At 37.0% G+C, this 18,708-nt stretch overlaps 1 protein-coding gene across 1 annotated transcript; it reads left to right on the forward strand.

Annotated features, from left to right (window-relative positions):
* The first annotated feature begins 8,922 nt into the window (after positions 1 to 8,922).
* LOC150093460 (indolethylamine N-methyltransferase-like) lies at positions 8,923 to 18,088 on the forward strand. Its single transcript, XM_090413918.1, has 4 exons — positions 8,923 to 9,001; positions 11,369 to 11,545; positions 15,381 to 15,588; positions 17,564 to 18,088. Exons 2-4 carry the CDS (start codon positions 11,380 to 11,382, stop codon positions 17,994 to 17,996), a joined length of 807 nt encoding a protein of 268 aa, XP_090270044.1. The 5' UTR covers positions 8,923 to 9,001; positions 11,369 to 11,379; the 3' UTR covers positions 17,997 to 18,088.
* The last annotated feature ends 620 nt before the right edge of the window (positions 18,089 to 18,708 follow it).

Raw genomic sequence — 18,708 nt, forward strand, 5'->3', positions numbered from 1 at the left:
ATTTTATTTTATTTTATTTTTCAGTGAGCTAATTGGATAGCCACTTTGTACCATCAGTTATCTCTTGCATTTTTATCACAAACACAAACAAAAAATCATTCAGACTTTTAGCTTATAGTCATACTGTATTGCCTGAATAAGCTTATGGGGATGTTTTTGATTTAATAATGTTACATGCCAGAACAACGGCGTTTATTTACAGTTTCTAGTCTGATCGACAATTATGTTAATTTTTTTCATTTTCTAGGACTTTTTCAGTCTGTTCCTTAGTCAATCGATCTTCGGTGTAGACAGTAGTTTTTGTTGTTATTTGTTTAGTACGCTGGTTTTTAACTAAGAAAATCCCTAAAATGGGATAGCACAGCCGTGATAACCTAAGATAATTCATATAATTCACACGTATGGTAATATGAAATATTAAAAACGAATAATCAGCGTACTCGTTGCTTTAGCTTGAAATCGTCGGTAGCCTTAAACTTTTTTTTATTGATGACAAAGTGAGAAGACCGGTTTTCTACAAAGAATCATTCCATTTGATAAGCATCGGCTATAAGCACTCCTGCATACAAAATGTCGATGAGATATTTGTTGGACATTGAACGTCTGCACACATTAGCGATTCCCACGAAGTAATTCTACAGCGATCTATGATTTTATAAATTCGACAGCCACAAAACTTATTTTAAAAGCCAAAAATGTGATCACGCGACGAAATGAATTACAAATATCTGCACATCAAAGACTGCTTATCGTTCGAGTCAATTTTTTTGTCGCCAAATGCATTTACTAAATTCTCACACGTGCCGTCTACAAGAAAACTTTATCTCTCTTTCACAGCCTAAGTGGCACCTCCTAAACAGGAAGTGAACAGACCTGAGATAACTTAAGACTCTGCATCTAATCCATAGATAATGAAATATCACGCATCAGAAGCGAGTAACTGTACTTGTTGCCTTTAGCTCTCCACTACTCAGAAGTGGGCTTTCTCACCTTTTTCGAAAGTCGTCACTCCACCCAAGGTAAGCACACTCATTCTTAGTTAATAATCAAGGTTTTCGTGAGAAATTAACATTGGAAAATTTTCCAGCTTGTAATGAACTTGATATATGAACCGTAAATAATTTGCTTTATTTATATATTTATTTGAATCCGTGTCTTATTAGTGACCTGGTCCTGATCATTTCAACGAAGTTCTAGCTTGGGATAGTTTTAGTATTTCCTGCCTTTGTTGAGGAATTATTGAAGAGCCATCTCGTCGTCTCCTTCAATGAAGTTTTCTTTAATTAATTAATTACTATCAGATGTAACTTATGGCTCCATTAGTATCACCAATTGCAGCGTATTATTTCACATTATCATTCTTCAAACAGTCCACACCAACACTGTGACTTTCTTTTTCAAACACGCTGGTTTAGTAACAGCAATAGAAATAAATGGCGAAAATAGCTGCGGCTCGCAGCGATATCATGGAATGAGAAATTGGATGGGAAAGAAATCAGCGCTGCTGATTTCGAGTCTGGAAGAAAAAGGTATTATGGAGGCAGCCCAAGATGAGTCGTAATAATTAGTTACACGAGGAGTACAATGAGCTAGCAGGAACGATGATTCACTTATTAGTATGGATAGCAAATGTGCAGTATGAGCAGAAGTTAGCAAAGGATACTAAAGGAAATCTTGGAAAGATTTTCGATATGTGGCCAGTAGAAGAAAGAATGTTATGGGAAGGGGATGTTGGCCAGTGATGATGAGAGAATGCTGAGTTCATTATAAGTATTCCATCCTTGTGATTGTGACATAATGCACAACTTGAAAGCAGTTGGAATGGGAGGAAGGAACTACGGATGGTGAGTGAGCAGGAAGTTTATGAGGAATTGAGTAACTTGATGTCAACAAGGCTAGGGGACTTGATGTATATCAATGCGTGTCTTGAAGGAATGTTGCAGGGAATTAACAGCCGCTTTAACTTATTTTTAACACGAGTCTTAGATTAGCCCAGACCCAAAGAGTGGCAAGAGAGTAAAATTCTTCCGCTTCATAAAACGGTGTGTTAAGACTAAGGCTTTGAATCATAAGTCAATCTGTATGTCTGGAGTTTTGGAACTTTAATCATTTAAAGTTCCAAATTTCCAAATCTTTAAAATCATTATAGTTGCAAATGTTTGCAGCATTTTTATATTTTCATGAAAACAAATCATCCCATTTTATATATCAAAATCCAGAAGTTTCGGTCTTCTATATTTAAACCACTTAAACAAAGTGATTATTTTCAAGTAGGAATGGTAAAAATCAGTGAGCTACGCACTCTAATCCAAAATATCTCACTTTCGGTGAAGCCTTACCACTCTCGAAATATGTAAACTTTAGTTTCCTAAATTATTTCAAATCTATTATTATTATCTATTAAAACAGTCAGTAAATGACATAACAATAAAGAAGTTACTGAAGATACTGATTATTATATGATAATATCATTAATATAATATTACTATGTGACATGAAAAAACAATGTAATAAACTATTCTTATTATTAAAAAAAATTTAAAAAAAAAGCGCCCTTAAACACAATAATATATATATATATAATTATCAATACAAAACCCGGGTTTCCAAATTTATTTTTCCCGCGTCAAAACGCTTCCCCCTCGTTATAAACAACCTTCAGCAGGATCATGGAAATGGAAGACATCCTATCAAAACAAGGTATGTACAAAATGTATCCACCGCTTTTATTCTGCTATAATTGCCTTCTATACTCACTCATAATGCCCTAAAATACATATACCCTTTTTTGAGTAATTATAGCCAATGTATTGAAAATAAGGGACACTCCTAAAGAAAAACAGGCTATGATAGCCGTTATAATAATAGTGTTTAAGAGGAGTAGCATGGGAATTTTCCCAGAAACTATACCTAATTAAAAAAAAAGATGTAAATAATGAGTTTACATGTATGTTTGCGAGAAATAGGAAATGTAATATTTTAATTGCTCATGCGTAAATACTGTTGTATAATCACTCTTTCTCAAACTTTGAAAAAAAAAAATAGTAAACTACATGTAATGTTATATAACTTGTGTAACTCTGAACTATATAATTGTAAATTATTACTGTGATTGTTATTTTTAAATATAGCAAAAACCTATGTCATCGTCATTATTATTGAAATTTCATTATATGTAGCACTTAGTGCTGAACCTTTAAATTAGTATACTGAATGTTACTCGATATGATCATTGTATATAAGTAAATATTTGAGAGATCAATAACAAAAAAATTTTTAAAAATTTAAAATTTAAAAAATTAAAAAAATTAAAAAAAAATTGAAAAATTTACCAAAACAAGCCTTAAAGTACAAGCCATTAGGAAAAAGAAAACCAGGACGTCCTCTTAAACGATTCAACGATGACTTCTAAGGCCGGAACAGGCCACACTAGGCCTAAATCCTTGATACGTATGATGATGATGATAACAAAAAAATTATATATTATTCATATGAATGACCATATTATGCATATATGTATATATATGATCATATTTTGTCAAACTTTGAAAAAAAAAAAACTTTAAATTTCAACATACAATGCTACATTACATTTACATTACAATGTTTATATTGTAATGTAAATATAATGTAGATGAGTGTAAACATTATAATATAATGATAACTAATCTTCTTCTCCCACTTAAGTGGGGTCACGGTTGATGATTCGTCTCCTGCACATCCTCCTGTCTTGGGCTGTCACCACATCCAAGTTCTTCATCCTCAATTCCTCTTCTACCAGCTCCCTCCATCTCTTCTTTGGCCGCCCACGCTTCCTCCTTCCTTGCACATCCATCTGCATGACCCATCTTCCCACATATTCTTCCTCCCTCCTCATCACATGACCAAACCATCTCAACCTTGCCTCCTGTATTTTCGCTCTAACTTTAACAGTTTCACAGTTAAAGTTAGAGCGAAGTTTACAGTTAAAATTAGCTGTTAACTGAATGAAAGTTAACTCCAACTTTCACTGTTCCCCTGACATAGTCATTTCTCAGACGATCCTTTCTGGTCACACCGCACACCCACCTAAGCATTCTCATCTCTGCTACATCCATCCAGATGATGTTATTTTTCCTTAGGGCCACAGTTTCCATAGCATACATCATAACTGGCCTCACTACTGTCCTATAGATTTTGCCTTTCAGATTGATCTGCACCCTCTTATCGCATAACACTCCAGCCATCTCCTTCCAGTTACTCCAACCCGCTTGTATCCTGCATCCCACTTCCTTCTCAGCTCCGCCATCTTCTTCCACTGTTGAACCCAAGTATCTAAAGTACCTCACCTTCCTGATGACATTTCCTTTCAGCTCCAGATCTGTCTCCTGGCCGCCGCCCACTGTACAACACATATACTCTGTCTTACTTCAGCTCAGTCTCATACCTCTCTCTCTTCCAGTACTTTTCTCCATCTTTCCGGTTTAGTTTCCGCTTCTTCTCTTGAATCTGCACACAGCAAGATGTCATTTGCATACAACATTGTCCAAGGTGCATCTTCTCTCACTTCCTCCGTTACCACTTCCATCACAATATTAAACAGAAACGGACTTAATGCCGACCCTTGATGCAAGCCAACTGTTACTTGAAAACGTTCTGTCTGTCTCCCAGACAGGTCCGAACTCTTGTCTTCACATTTCTGTACATCTCCCTCACCAGCCTGACATGTTTCTCCGGTACCTTCTTCTTCCTCAGACACCTCCAGACTTCTTGCCTTGGCACTCTATCGTATGCTTTCTCCAGATCAATAAATGCCAGATGTAGCTCCCGTTGTTTCTCTCGAAACTTTTTTTATCATCTGCCGTAAAGATGATAAAAAAAGATAGCACGTTGATCTGCCAGGCGTGAAGCCAAATTGTTTCTTTGCAATCTCCACCTCCTTCAATCTTCCATCAAGAACCCTTTCTAGGATTTTCATTGTGTGGGACATCAACTTTATTCCTCTGTAATTTTTACAGTCTTGTGCATCCCCTTTACCTTTGTAGATGGGGACAAGAGTACTCTCCCTCCATTCCTCGGGTATATTTTCCTATTGGCAAACTTTCATGAACAGGTCCCACAGCAGGTCAATTCCCTCTCCCCCAGTGCCTTCCATGCCTCCACTGGAATCCGGGGCCCACCGATTTTCCATTCCTCATCCTATTCATGGCCTTCATCACTTCCACTCTACTGATATTCTGCACCATCCCCTCAGAAGGCCGCCATCTTCTCTATGAGTCCTTGCATTTTCCTCATTCAAAAGTCCCTGAAAGTATATTCTCCATCTCTTTCTTATGTCCGCATCCCTCCATAATACTCTTCCTTCAACGTCTTTGACCTGCATCACATGTGAGATGTCCTTTGCAGCTTTATTTCTGCATTTCGCTATTTGGTAAATTTTTCTCTGTCCTTCCTTTGTTTCTAATTGATCATACAGATCTCGATATGCCATGGCCTTCGCCTGTGCAATTCTCTTGGCTGCTTGCTTTCTCTCTCTGTACACCTCTCTGTCCTCTTCCACTCTTGACTCATATCACTTCTGATTTGCCTTCCTCTTAGCTGTCACTGCCACTTATTCATTATTATTCCACCACCAACCCTCTTTCTGCTCTCTAATCTTTCCAGATGTCTCACCTCGATTGCACAGCTCAGGATTACTTTTGAATTATGTTTCCAGCAATCTTGTACAATTTCCAGTCCATCTGAAAATCTCTCTAACACCCTCTCCCTAAAACGATTCCTTACACTCTGTTCTTTTAAGCGAAACCACTTAATTGTCTTCATCCCATGGCTTCCAGAGGTTCTTATCTTCGATCTTATTTTAAAATCTGCGCACAGCAGTCGGTGTGGCTGTGCCACTTGATCTGTTGGAATTACTTTACAATTTGTCACAACCTTAAGATGTTTTCTTCTAGTCAAAATGTAATCAATTTGTGAACTGTTGTTACCACTCCTAAATGTTATCAAATGTTCTTCCCTCTTGTAGAAAAACGCGTTCACAATTGCCAGATCAAACGCTACTGCAAAGTCCACAACCCTCTCTCCTTCCTGGTTCATCATTCCCGCTCCGTACCCACCATGCACCCTTTCACAGTCTCTATTCTGTCTCCCTATGTGTCTGTTCAAGTCTCCTTCGACAATCCCCATCTCGTTTTCTTCCATTTCCCTCATTTCTTCATCTAACACGTTCCAAAACTCATCTTTCTCCTCTGCTGTACAGCCAACTTGTGGGGAATATACACATAATACGAATACCCGCTCTTCTCCAAGACCCAATTTCATTCGCATGATCCTGTCGTTCCTTCTACCCACTTCTCCCTTCATTCTGCCACACACCACAATTCCATCACCATTTCTTCCCTCTTTATTCGCTCCAGAGTAGGACAATTTATACTTCTCCTAGTTCCTTCACCTTTTCCCCCTTCCACCTTATCTCCTGCACGCACAAAATGTTCTACTTCCTCTTCCTCATCATGTCTGCCACCTCTCTTCCCCTTCCAGTTATGCTTCCAACATTCAGTGTTCCCACTCGCAACATCCTCTCCACCTGCTGGGCTCGCTTCTTTAACCGCACCCACCCTTGATGCGGTAGCCCTCGTCCACTTCTCGCAGCTGTAGGGCGATGTGGCTGCGCGTCGCTTAAGGGGTACGCCCTAGCTCTTATATCATTTTCTCTTTGACCCATATCATAGCTAGAGCTGGCAGTGAAGGTTTACGACCGGATGCCCTTCCTGACATCAACCCTTGCCATTTATCCGAACTTGGGACCGACACCTATTGAGGCTAGTTTGCCTCCTTCGGTGGCTGCTGCATAAGACGAAATGACTTAGCAAGATAGGAAAGATTCACCCCTAGCCCTCGAATACTCTAATAGCATCAGGGGGAAGGAGCAAGGAGAGGAGAAAGAAGCAAAGAAAGAAGGGGAGGGACCAGTCTACAGAATAATATAACAGATGTATATTACATGAAGTAAGGCATGGTCCAGCATCAGGTACCTCGGGTTTGCCATGCCCGTACTCACTAAAGTGAGCCTTTGAGGTCCTAATGTTAACTAATAATACATGAATTATCTTGTTATAGCATTGCACATTATGCAAATTATAATGATATTAATTAGAAATATGTTCTTGAAACACATGAAAGAAAATGCAGTATCATTGCTTAAATTCTATATCATATGTATGCATTTCATCAGAAACAAATAAAAAATAAATTATTATAAAGAAAATAATAAAAATCTAGTCGATTTCATTCAGTTCACGGACGAAATCCCGAGTTTCTGGGAGATAAAACGCGCTTGCGAGTTTCGAGTTCAACAAACTCGGGGTTAGGCCAAAGAAAGACTTAGAAAAAAAAAGTTCCTCTGGTCACTGACCTGAGGAGCTTTTCTAACTGAGAAAAGCTTTCTTCGGAAGGCCTAGCATTATGGATACAAACGTCTCTTCCATAGAGCTACACGGGACTATTATTATTTTTACTATAATTAATATTACTACTACTTCATTCACACAATTGAAAGACAATTAGAATAAAATATCATTCAAACAAAAGTTTGATTATTAATGCAGAGCAATTCAGATTCTACCCAAGAATCTAAGAATAGTCCGTCACGTAGCGTCGTGAAATATGGACTGTTCCAAGCAATGCCTGCTTTTTTGTAGGTCATGTGGGGTCACTTCGTTGATATTTACTGTAAATAATTGGGTAGCTTTTTTCAAATTGAACTAAGTGCACCGATAACGATTGGGATGACTTCGGTGTATTTAAGCCACAGTAGGCCAACTTCAATTGCCAGATCTCGATATTTATTGATTTTTTCCAATTCTTTGTTGTTAATGTTGCTATCACTGGGTACAGTGGGTATCAATAATTCAAACTGGTGATCTTCAATAAATGTGATGTCAGGTCTATTGTGTTTCAAATGCCGATCAGTTTGTATTCTAAAGTCTCAGAGAATTTTTGCTGTTTCGTTTTCTAGTACTGTTTTTATTTATGCTGCCACCAGAAATCAGAAGTAGGAAAGGCATATTTTTACACACATGTCAATGAATTATTTTGGCTACTTGATTATGGCGGTGTTTATAATCAGTTTGAGCTATATTGCTGCAGGCACTGATTAGATGTTCTACAGTCTCATCTTTCTGATCGCAAAATTTGCATTTGCTGTTATTATTGATGTTCAAAATCTTTGCTTTGATTGCATTAGTTTGTAATGCCTGTTCTTGAGCTGCTAGAATAAATCCTTCTGTTTCTTTTTTAATGTATCCGTATTGTAGCCATTGACACGGCTTGTTGATGTCAATTTTGTCCTCAGTATCTCGAAGAAATTAGCGCACATATCGGTTGTTTTGCAATTTCATTGTTTCCTATTGCGTTTAGAAGGCCCTCTTGAGTAATTGCTTGAAGCATTGGCTCAGAGCTATTGTCGATGTAACTTTTTTAAGCTAATTTCTTCTTCTTGCAGCAGACCCCGTCCAACTGTTCTCTTTGGTAGCTGCAACCGGTCAACATCACTTCATGAATGTAATGCATGATGCATAGTCATTAATTTTCTAGTTTTGCAGTCCAATTTTTCCAGGTTTTCTTTTGTCCAATCTATTATGCCAGCTGATCCCTGGTATAGCCCAAGAATTCTTAGTTCTAACTGTGTTTAATCCATTTCGTTTTCTTTTCAGAATATTTCTAACACTCTTGGTGTATTCTGCTTCTGCCTGTTGGTTAATTTTCGACTGGAGAATGTCATTGGCTTCTATTATTCCTAAGTATTTATAGTGTTCGTCAGCTAAAATTGCTTTTATATATTTTTCTTGATCAAAATTAAAATTGCTAGTGTGATTAATTTTTCCTTAGTAGATAAAATTGCGCATTTATCTAAACCAAATTCCATTTTCATGTCCTGACTGAAAATACGAACTGTGTTCACTAAAGAGTCTATTTGCTGTGCCGATTTTCCATATAACGTCAAGTCATCGATATACACTAGGTGAGAAATTTTAATATTACATTTAGGAATTTTATATCCAAGTTTTGTTTTCTTCAGAATCATAGACAAAGATATCAAAGAACTGTTGAACAATGGTGACAAGGAATCACCTTGGAAAGTTCCACGTTTAATGCTGATATCTCCGAATCGTTCATTATTGATTATTAAAGTTGTTTTCCATGATATCATAGCAGCAGCCGGAAACTAACGTATGTTTTTGCTAATTCCAAATATTTTTATTAATTTTAGGATACAGGAGTGTTGGAGGGAATCGAATGCTTTCTTATAATAGTATCCATGCCATGATTAAGTTAGTTTTTCGGATTTTTTGAATTTCTAGGAATCATTTTATTAATAAGGGTGTGGTCTTTTGTTCTTCTGGATTTTTGAAAATTGCGCTTTTGTTCAATCGGATAAATCTGATTATCTGATAAGTACTGGTATTTGGAATTTGCTGCGATTGCAGTGAACAGCTTAAAGTAATTAGTAGGCATGTTATTAGACAATAGTTACCTGGGACCACACCGTTATCCCCATCTTTCATGAAGAGAAACGTACGACCAGATATGATCCAGTGTTCAACTGAGCCTGACTGTAATAAATAATTAAATTGTTCTGTCATTCATCCATGTAGACTAGTAAGATGATTTAGCCAACATCCATGTAGTTTGTCTTCTCGAGACGTGTTCAGGGTTTTTAATTTTCTAGCTTGTGCACTGACCATTTCTTTAGTAATAATGACATTTCAAATCAAATGAAACAAGAACAAATTGTTTTTGTTTCGTTTCTGATTCTATTTGTTTAATCCATGAGGCATCTTTATTATGTTCAATGGTATTATCCCAGATTGACTTCCAAAATTCGAGTGTTTCTTCTTTTTCTGGTGAATGATTGTTTGCATTTGTAATTCTCTGGAGAAGTTGAAAGAATTGATGTTGGTTCTTTCAAAATTGCATGTCATATTGGTTGACTCTTCCTTGATCTCTTTTGATTTTCTCTGCAGTCACAATTATTCTTTGCTTTAGCTCTTCCTAAACTTCAAAAAATGTTTTTTCTTTTTTTTTGTGACCATATTATATGTATCTATGAGTTTGTTTTTGATTCTGTTATTTTTCAGCCGTCCTTCTTTAAGACTCTTTAAGTTGCTCAGATCAGCTCAAGGTTTGTTTACTTTATCGTTCCAGCCTGATTTTCCATGGTGTAGAGTTCATCCTCGGCTTTTGCTCTTCCGGTTTGCAGCTAAGCTTCATTGTAATGATATAAGCCGTGCTTATAGGAACTGATTTGTTTCCTTTGTACTGTTGGTTTTTATGACAGCATTTGCGTCTGTCTGACTTAGATTAGCTTAGATTTATGCAAGTGTTTTAATGTTGGTAGTCTTATGTTGTCATTTATGGAATTCATATATTCCACTATCCCCGACTTCATTTTATTCTGTTCTTCTGTCAGAATTCTGAGGTATATTGTGCTTGATGCTCACCGAGTTGAATTTAGAAGTTAGATACAAATTTCTGCTGATGATTTGCTGTTACCGTTACCACACCAAAAAGAGAAGAAAATTCTTTTGGTTCCTAATGCTTTGTTCTGCCACTCACTAATGTGTTAATGCAGATTTTGGGAATGTTTCTTTCCGAATCACCTGCATACGCTTTCTAAAACCCCGTTTTTCTGGTGGTGATCTGCAAATATATTTCATAACTTCCATGTTTTCTTGTATAGTCCATTTTTTACGTTTGATTTCTTCCAGTCGTTTTCTCAGCTTCGCGCCCTGGTTTCCCAGCAAGGAGAGCTGGGTGCTATAGCCCACTTGTCACCTGATGCCCAGGATCCCCAACATCTACCTCAGTCCTTGATGACCCAGGAGTTGAATGATCGTATGGATTTCTTCTTGCTTTTCACCATTAAGATGGGGAATGGAACAATGTTAGTGTGGCTCCTCAGTTGAGTCCTGTGTGATTAGGGTGTCCCTGCTGGTAGTTGATGTACCGCCAGCGTGGCTGGTAACATCTCTGAAGAACGGAGGTCCCTTTCCACCGCGACATGGTGGTGTTCCCTGTGGGAGAGGGGCTTATTTTATTATTATTATTACGTAACACCTCCATGGAGTCTGTGGACCCAAAACTGTAGGACACCAATTTTAGTAACAGTCATCTGTCTATAAACGATGCAACCACTCTCTACACGTGACGCCATCTGCCATCCACTAATCTTGTTTCTGTGTGTAAATCGTACGTATATTTATTCCAGAAATTTATGCAGTATATTATTTCCTGTTTCCTGCTGTCAGAAATATAAAACAACGTATTATGAAATGTAGCAACTTAAATAAATACAGAAGGTTTTATTTTGCAGACGTTTTTCTCACAGAGCCTTCGAAAATGTCGAAATCTGTCAGACCTGTGTTTTTAGGAGAGGACTGGCACAAATACTTCGAAGGAGACTCATTCGATTCCGCAGATTATGCAAAACACTTTACGGAAACCACACTCGCTGATAGTTTTGGCAGTTTTTATGTTCCGTGTCTGCATGAATTTATTAACAGCGGTAAGTAGCCAAAATTATATTCTTATGTTGTTCTTTTGTTTATTTACTTTGCGTTATTCTCATTCTGTTAAACTATTATTTTATTACAGTTGAATGTTATAAACACGCAATATAATATTATATTTTATATGTTAATTTATTAATTTTTAAATTTATTTGAATTTAATTTAAATCATTTTATTTTTAACATAATAAAATAGAAAACGCAACTATGTTTCTCAGTGCAGGTGCATGTGCGCCCCACAGCGCTAGATCGCTCAAAAAAAGAGCGTCGTGTGTTGTATTCTAGTCACTTGTTAGAGGAATTTTTTACTAAGCCTTTCTTCTACCAGTTCCCGAGTTAGTCGATCTGTGGCACGGGCAAGAGTTTTTCGTCCCGTAAAACCAGCTTTTGCTGTTTCTAAACAACTATTTTGAGACAGTAAAAACATAGTGCTAAGATTAGACCACCAGATGGCAGCATTTATCAGCTGCCTCCCTTCACTGGAGACGTATAATTAGTGATAATCTTGGGCCATTTCTCTCTGATTGGCTACCGGTGGAGATTGAACTACCTCCTCAGTCTTCGAAAGTTAGACAGAACTAAATAGGACCTCGCCTAATCCGTATATGGGCATACGAGTAAAAGGCGTTAGCTAATTTTTTTTTTAAATAGAAAATAAAATTTTATTTTTGATTGTATTCTTAAAATTTAGCAATAGATCAAAGAAATGCAGGAAAATTCCCAGGGAATAATGGAATCAAAGCAGAAGCTTTCAACAGTGCTGGGTAAAACACATTCCATTCTCCTTGCCATAATGAATCAAGCAGTAACAGTGGAATAATACCTCACCAATGGAAACAAGGCCTTATTGTTCCTCTACCCAAAAGGGGCAGTCTCAATATAATGGAGAACTACAAAGGTATTACTTTGTTATCAGCCACAGTTAAAATCTATAATGAGACGATACTCAATAGAATAGAACCTCATTTACACACTTTTAAGAAACAACCAAGGATTTCTAAAAAAAAAAAGATGTACAGTACAACAGATACATTGCATCATAAGAATCATAGAAGGTTCATGATAAAAATTTACCACTAATTTTAACCTTTATAGACTTCAAAAAAACCTTTGACATCATTAATAAAGAAGCAATGTTTAAAATACTTAACTTCTATTGTCTACCCTCAAAAGTCATATAAGCAATCTCAGCATCTTATAAAGATTACAATGCTACAGTAATCTTTAAGACAGAAACATCTGAATCATTTCCGGTGACAACAGAAGTCCTGCAAGGTGATGTACTAGCACCTTATTTGTTCTTGGTCTGCTTGGACTACATCTTGCGCATCAACAACACAGAAGATCTTGGTTTTAACATTAGAACATCCACCTACACCTTGCAAATGACAAATGCACAAAAGCATCTCAGTCTGCTAGAGGCACAGACTAAACTTATTGGTCTGAAGATCAACAATCAGAATTCCAAAGTATATCTCAATATGTTATGAACATTTACACCTCATATCAACAAGGAAAAGTTAGAAAGAGTAAAGGACTTTCGATATCTTGAATCGTTCATCAGCAATACAGAAAATTATATTAAAAGATGTAAACAGCTGGCACTAGTCTTCCATAACAACTTCCGCCCCCTATATAGAAATCATCGTTGATATAATTAAAGAAAAAATTAAGACTATACCATGCAACCAGAAGATCTGTTTTCTTGTATGGTTCTCAAACTTGGAAAATAAGTACCAACAACTACAGATCTAATTAACCCTTCGGAACTACATGTCTCAGACTGATCCTTGGATATACTTTAATGGACCGTGTTATTAACTCTACTGTGTTCAATCTGGCTAAGCAAGATAAATCGGATGGCTTGGACATCAACTCAGACCTCCTGAAGTCTCGCCCTTGTTGAAATCCCTCATCCTGTACAAACCAGAAGATGGCAATCGCAGCAGAGGAAGATTATGAAGCAGTTTTGACAATGCATCAGTGATGAGACCATCAATGGGCTGAACTGTAAAAGTCCGTTCGACATCTACCAGTTAGCTGAAGATAGTGAGATGTGGAAAACTATAATTTTTAATGAAAATCTCTTTCCACTTTTCACGCTGCGTCATGTTGTGAATAATGATGATGATGATGATTCTATGATGATGATTCTTAAAATTATTTAGAATTTATTTTAAGATAATTTTAATTTCTTTATTATTTTTGTTGTCATTGTTAACTGGGTAGTCTTTAAACGAGGAAACCACACAGAATAAATGATTGTATCCAAATAAATAGTAGAATTATACAACCTCTAACAGCAGAAATAGAATACACTTTTAATAAAATTAAAAAAAAGAAAAGGAGAGATGGTAGTAAGTCGTTATGGCCATCCTGCTGGAGTTGGAAGAGCCGAAACAAAGGAAGCGTTGCCATGGCTGAAAAAGGCATTTTCAATAACATAATGACGGGAGAAAGTTAGTTGGGCCCAATTTCTAAAGTGAAGTGTCACTGAAGAACTACTTCTATTGAGAAATTAATCTGATAAGGTATAGTATTGGAGAATAGTATTAATAGGCGTTTCAAGGTTGAAATAAATTTAACAGAAAATCACTTTCTCTTACTGTTGTTTGGTTTAGTTTGTCTAGAACTATAATCTACGCTAAGAGTATTATATTAATTGCGTGTGTTCCCCTGCTGGTTTGCCTATTTCATGGAATGAAACCATGACTTTTTTTTTTTTTTTTTGGAAGAACGGGGAATACAAGTGATTACCACAATTACTTAGCTTAGATTGTAGTTGTGTACTTTAAGGTAACAGGTGGTATACCACAGGAATCAGTGCTTGGTCCACTATTATTCAATCTGTACATTAATGATATTGGGAACGATTTGACAAGCGACATACAGCTGATGATGCAAATATAGGTAGGGTAATCTGGAATGCTTGACTTCCAGAATGATTTGAGTAGGCTGGAATTGTGGCATGGGAAAATGGGTATCAGTTCAATGTCAGTAAATGTAAAGCCACTTTTGTGATTAGATATCCAGTGTCGTATTATATTGGTGGGATTAGGCTAGAAGAAACTCCTGACGCTACCCATCTTGGGGTGTTAATATATAGGAAGTTGAAGTTCAGGGGTTATGTGGCAAAGTTTGCAAATACAGCTCAAAAGATGACTGCAATGCTGAAACGAACGGTCAGTCACATGTAAAGATAAGGATGTTATTTTGGCTCTTTACCAGGCCTTGATAAAACCTCACTTGGACTATTGTGTGCAGGTCTCGTCTCCTGGTTTCCGTGGTGATTCTGATATATTGGAGAGAGTACAAAGGAGAGTATTAAAAATGATACCAGGAGTATGGAACACTGATTATGAAGACTGATTGAGAATTTGAAGGCTGCAGACACTAGCAAACAGGAGAAAGAGGGGTGATATGATTGAGACTTACAAACTTCTGAAAGGGTCATACAGGATTTCAATGTATGGAGGGGTGGGGAAAGGACGAGAGGGCATTTAGGGGGATGAGGGATAGATTTTTCTCTCAGAGGGTAGTGTGTGATTCGAATGAATCGCCATTGGATGTTGTGAGTGCAAGCAGTGTGAATGAATTCAAGAATAAGTATGATAGCTTACGGGTGGAGTATGTAGCCTCCCTCGATGAGTCTCTGACTTCCCGGAGGTGTCTCTTAATAATAATAATAATAATAATCAAATACTGAGCTTGTGCAGCTCAATGTACAAAAATTTTTATGTGAACATCTTAAATCGATTATCGTTTAGTTTACTGAGTTTTTTTTTAATTGCTGTGTGGTCTTTAGTAGTCTTTCTTCTTCTCATCAAACAGAGAAACTCTCGGGATCCAAAATGCTCGAAATTGGATGCGGTCCAATGATTTACGGCATGATGTCAGCCAGCGCTCATTTTCCGTACATCATCGCCGGTGATTATTCCGATTCCAATCGAAGAATGGTCGAGAAATGGCTGATGAAAGACCCTGGGGCGTTGGATTACTCGAAATATCTGGAGATGGCTGCTAAACTCGAAGGATACAGGTAAGAGAGAGTTAAAAGTGTAATATTTTGAGTGAGATTAGACTTTTTTTCCTCAGCTTTCACACAGAGGGAGCTTTAGTTTCTCTCAAATAATAATTCTAAAAAATCTTAACGAATATTTCATAATAGCTATTCAAGTTTCTGTTTCTATTCATTTAAATTCCATTTTGAAATTAAAACATTTTCACTTTATTAAAATTAAATAATCAGTTTGGAAATCGTAATAAATGAAAGACTTAATTCCATGGATGAAATTCTTACTTAAATATCGTGAAAAATGTTTATCGAAACTAGACATCTGTGTGTTTCAACTGAGTAGTGGATGGGGCAGCAATGCTACTATACAAGGGTTTTATTATACTGAAGAATTGTACATTGGTTTTCCGTTGTCTTCCTTGTCCAGTTATATCCGATGTCTGTAGATATGTGTTCCCTCGACCGGTTTGCCTCCTTTGAAGAACGAAAAAGCCAGAGTATCCGGAGAAAAACCCTACATTTCCGCATGAGACCAGACAATTCACCGAAAAGCCCTGAAAAAAGGTGCTTCTCCTCATAGACGAGATGTAAACCAGGTTTTTCCAACCAAAGGGCTCCATCAAAACTAACTGAGCTCTAGAGGTTCTAACGTTGGTAAATGGGGTATTTTGTGCCATTCGACCGACAGTCAATTCATGGAAGCGCCTAATTACGATAAATGCATTTCCCCCAAAGAAAATTGAAATTGCAATTTATCCATTTGAAGAAGAGCACATTGCAAACAACCCTTGAAGCATTCATTCTCAGCCGTGATATTTACAGATGACTTGCTGTTAGAAGAGTTTCCTCGCCCTGTGTCGACAATAGTCTTTGGTTGGAATGACTTGGTTGAAATCCCTTGTAGGCCGTAAAGGTGGATTGCATGAAAGGTGAGTTATTCGGTTTCATACAAAGATGGCAGCACTTTTCCATTAGAAAATCCCGGTTTTTCATTCTGCAAAGTAGGCATTTGACAGTAATTCAAAAAGACAGCTAATTGGATATATTTGTGTGGTTTAGTACAAACGCAGGTTAACAAACACCGAATCGCTAAGGTAGGACGAGTTGCCCTTCTAAAGTTGTATTGGATTCCACAGCTTTTTAACTGTGGCCTGTCAACGAGTTCTTCTCACCGACTTACATTGAGAATTTAAATTGCCAATCAGTACATCTTGATTGTTTTCACTTAATTTGCATTTCAATTTCCTTTCACGGAAAAAGTGAATTATTAATAAAAAGTATCAGCAGAGTAATCTGATGTTTCATTAATTTTCTGTCACTAAGCGATTTGGATATCAAAGAAATTCTTTTTTCATGGTGCGGATTGAGACAAATACATAAAATAATAATAACAATATAATTATTTTTAACTTAAATATTACTTTATTTGAAACGGCAAGTTATTTATATTTATTTAAGAAAAAGAAAATGTGTATTTTTTTTTGAATGTTTATTAAGGTCTATGTAGCTCAGTGGAAGTTGCGCTTGGTCGCTCGAAGTGAGACTTAAATTCGAGTCTAGTCGCCGACTGGAGGAACTTTTTCTAAGCCTTTCTTCTACCGATTCCCGAGTTAGTCGATCTCTGGCACGGGCAAGCAGGTTTTTCCACCTGGAAACTCGGGTTTTTCATCTCGTAAACTCAAGAAAATCGACCGTAGTACCCACATTATTTCAGACAGTAACATATCTTGTTAGGGTTAGGTACCAAGAGATGGCAGCACTTGTTTTCCAGCCTCTACATCGGTGGCTGCTATAATTAGTGATAGACATGGGCCAGCTATCTCTGATTGGCTACTGGTGGAGTTGAACTGCCCACGCAGTCTCTTAAAACTAGATAAGGTATAAAGGCCTCGCCTACTCCCTATAAGGGAATAAAAGGCGTTAGTGGGTTTATTTATATTTATTTAAAAATGTGTATTATAATCTTTCTTGGTTATCATTTCTGAATTCTATCTTTCAGTGATGTTAAGAAAGGGATGAAAGATATCGAAGACCGCATGAGACGACATTTGAAAGCAGTCGTGTTTTGCGACGCCATAGCAGATAAAGTTGTTCCCGACGAATACATCCAAGAATACGACCTGATCGTCACCTTAGGTTGTTTGGAAGCTGCATCCCCCACCTACGACGCGTATGCGAAAGCCATCAGAAACTGCAGTTCCTTGTTGCGTAGGGGAGGTAGATTGATATTGGGAGGTGTTTTCGGGTGCACCATATGGGAGGTGGGAGGAAAGAAACTCCCTTCCATTGGACTGACCAAGGAAATTATCGAAAACACGCTGACGAAGACAGGCTTCGGAATTTTGAATGTGAAGACACAGGAACGGAAAGATGACAAATTTCAATACGGAGATTGGGATGATACGTATATGTTTATGGCTGAAAAACTCTAAGAAATTTCGCAATTGTCCTGGCTAAATGGAAATAAAGTAGTTTACAAAATTTTAATGCGTATGTGTAAACAGAATAAAGAAATCTTAACTTTTATGCAAGTATCATTTACATAACACAATCATGCACATCATTAACCTGTAAGTGAACGATTAATGCAACTTTCATGCAAGTATGAATGCATAGCTTATAATAATACGATTGAGACAGTACTTAGCACTACCATTAATAAATGTCAGAATAATTTAGATAGTTTTGAGGAACTTATTTTTTCATCTTTCCGACTTTTTTTATGTAGAAAAGCACCAAGAAATATCTATCGAACTAAAGGAAGTGTAAATTTTTACGACTGGAATTATTATCCACATCATGACACTTTTTGGAGTTAGTACTCCAAATCTCTGCGGGCAAAGTAGTGACCTGAAGAACATCATCCATACTATAATATTTCAGATAACATTCAGTAAGAGTTAGGATGACAAGATTGCGAAAAATGTTTACAGTCGTTTCGCATCGATACTTTCAAAATTATCGACAGTCGTGAACACAACTATCAGTAACGGCAATGAGTGGAGACCGGCTGACCACCGATTTTCGAGTTTGTTACTTCTCAAGAAACTCCACTCACTTCCTTTGGGAAGTAAAATAAACGCAGAAGAATAATTTCATCTACTTATAATTAAACACTATAAACTTTTGTAATTCTGTTCTTCT

This window comes from Typopeltis vanoorti, chromosome 24 (genome assembly GCF_054136105.1).
Source record: "Typopeltis vanoorti isolate ZY-2024b chromosome 24, IOZ_Tvanoo_1.0, whole genome shotgun sequence".
Taxonomy (NCBI): Eukaryota; Metazoa; Arthropoda; class Arachnida; order Uropygi; family Thelyphonidae; genus Typopeltis; species Typopeltis vanoorti.

What these genes read in the sequence shown, in the direction of transcription:
- LOC150093460 (XM_090413918.1), top strand. Translation starts at nt 11,380, where the DNA reads ATGTCGAAATCTGTCAGACCTGTGTTTTTAGGAGAGGACTGGCACAAA. An exon ending in GCATGAATTTATTAACAGCG is followed by an intron (nt 11,546 to 15,380) that starts GTAAGTAGCCAA and finishes CTCATCAAACAG; the next exon opens with AGAAACTCTCGGGATCCAAA. An exon ending in GCTAAACTCGAAGGATACAG is followed by an intron (nt 15,589 to 17,563) that starts GTAAGAGAGAGT and finishes TCTATCTTTCAG; the next exon opens with TGATGTTAAGAAAGGGATGA.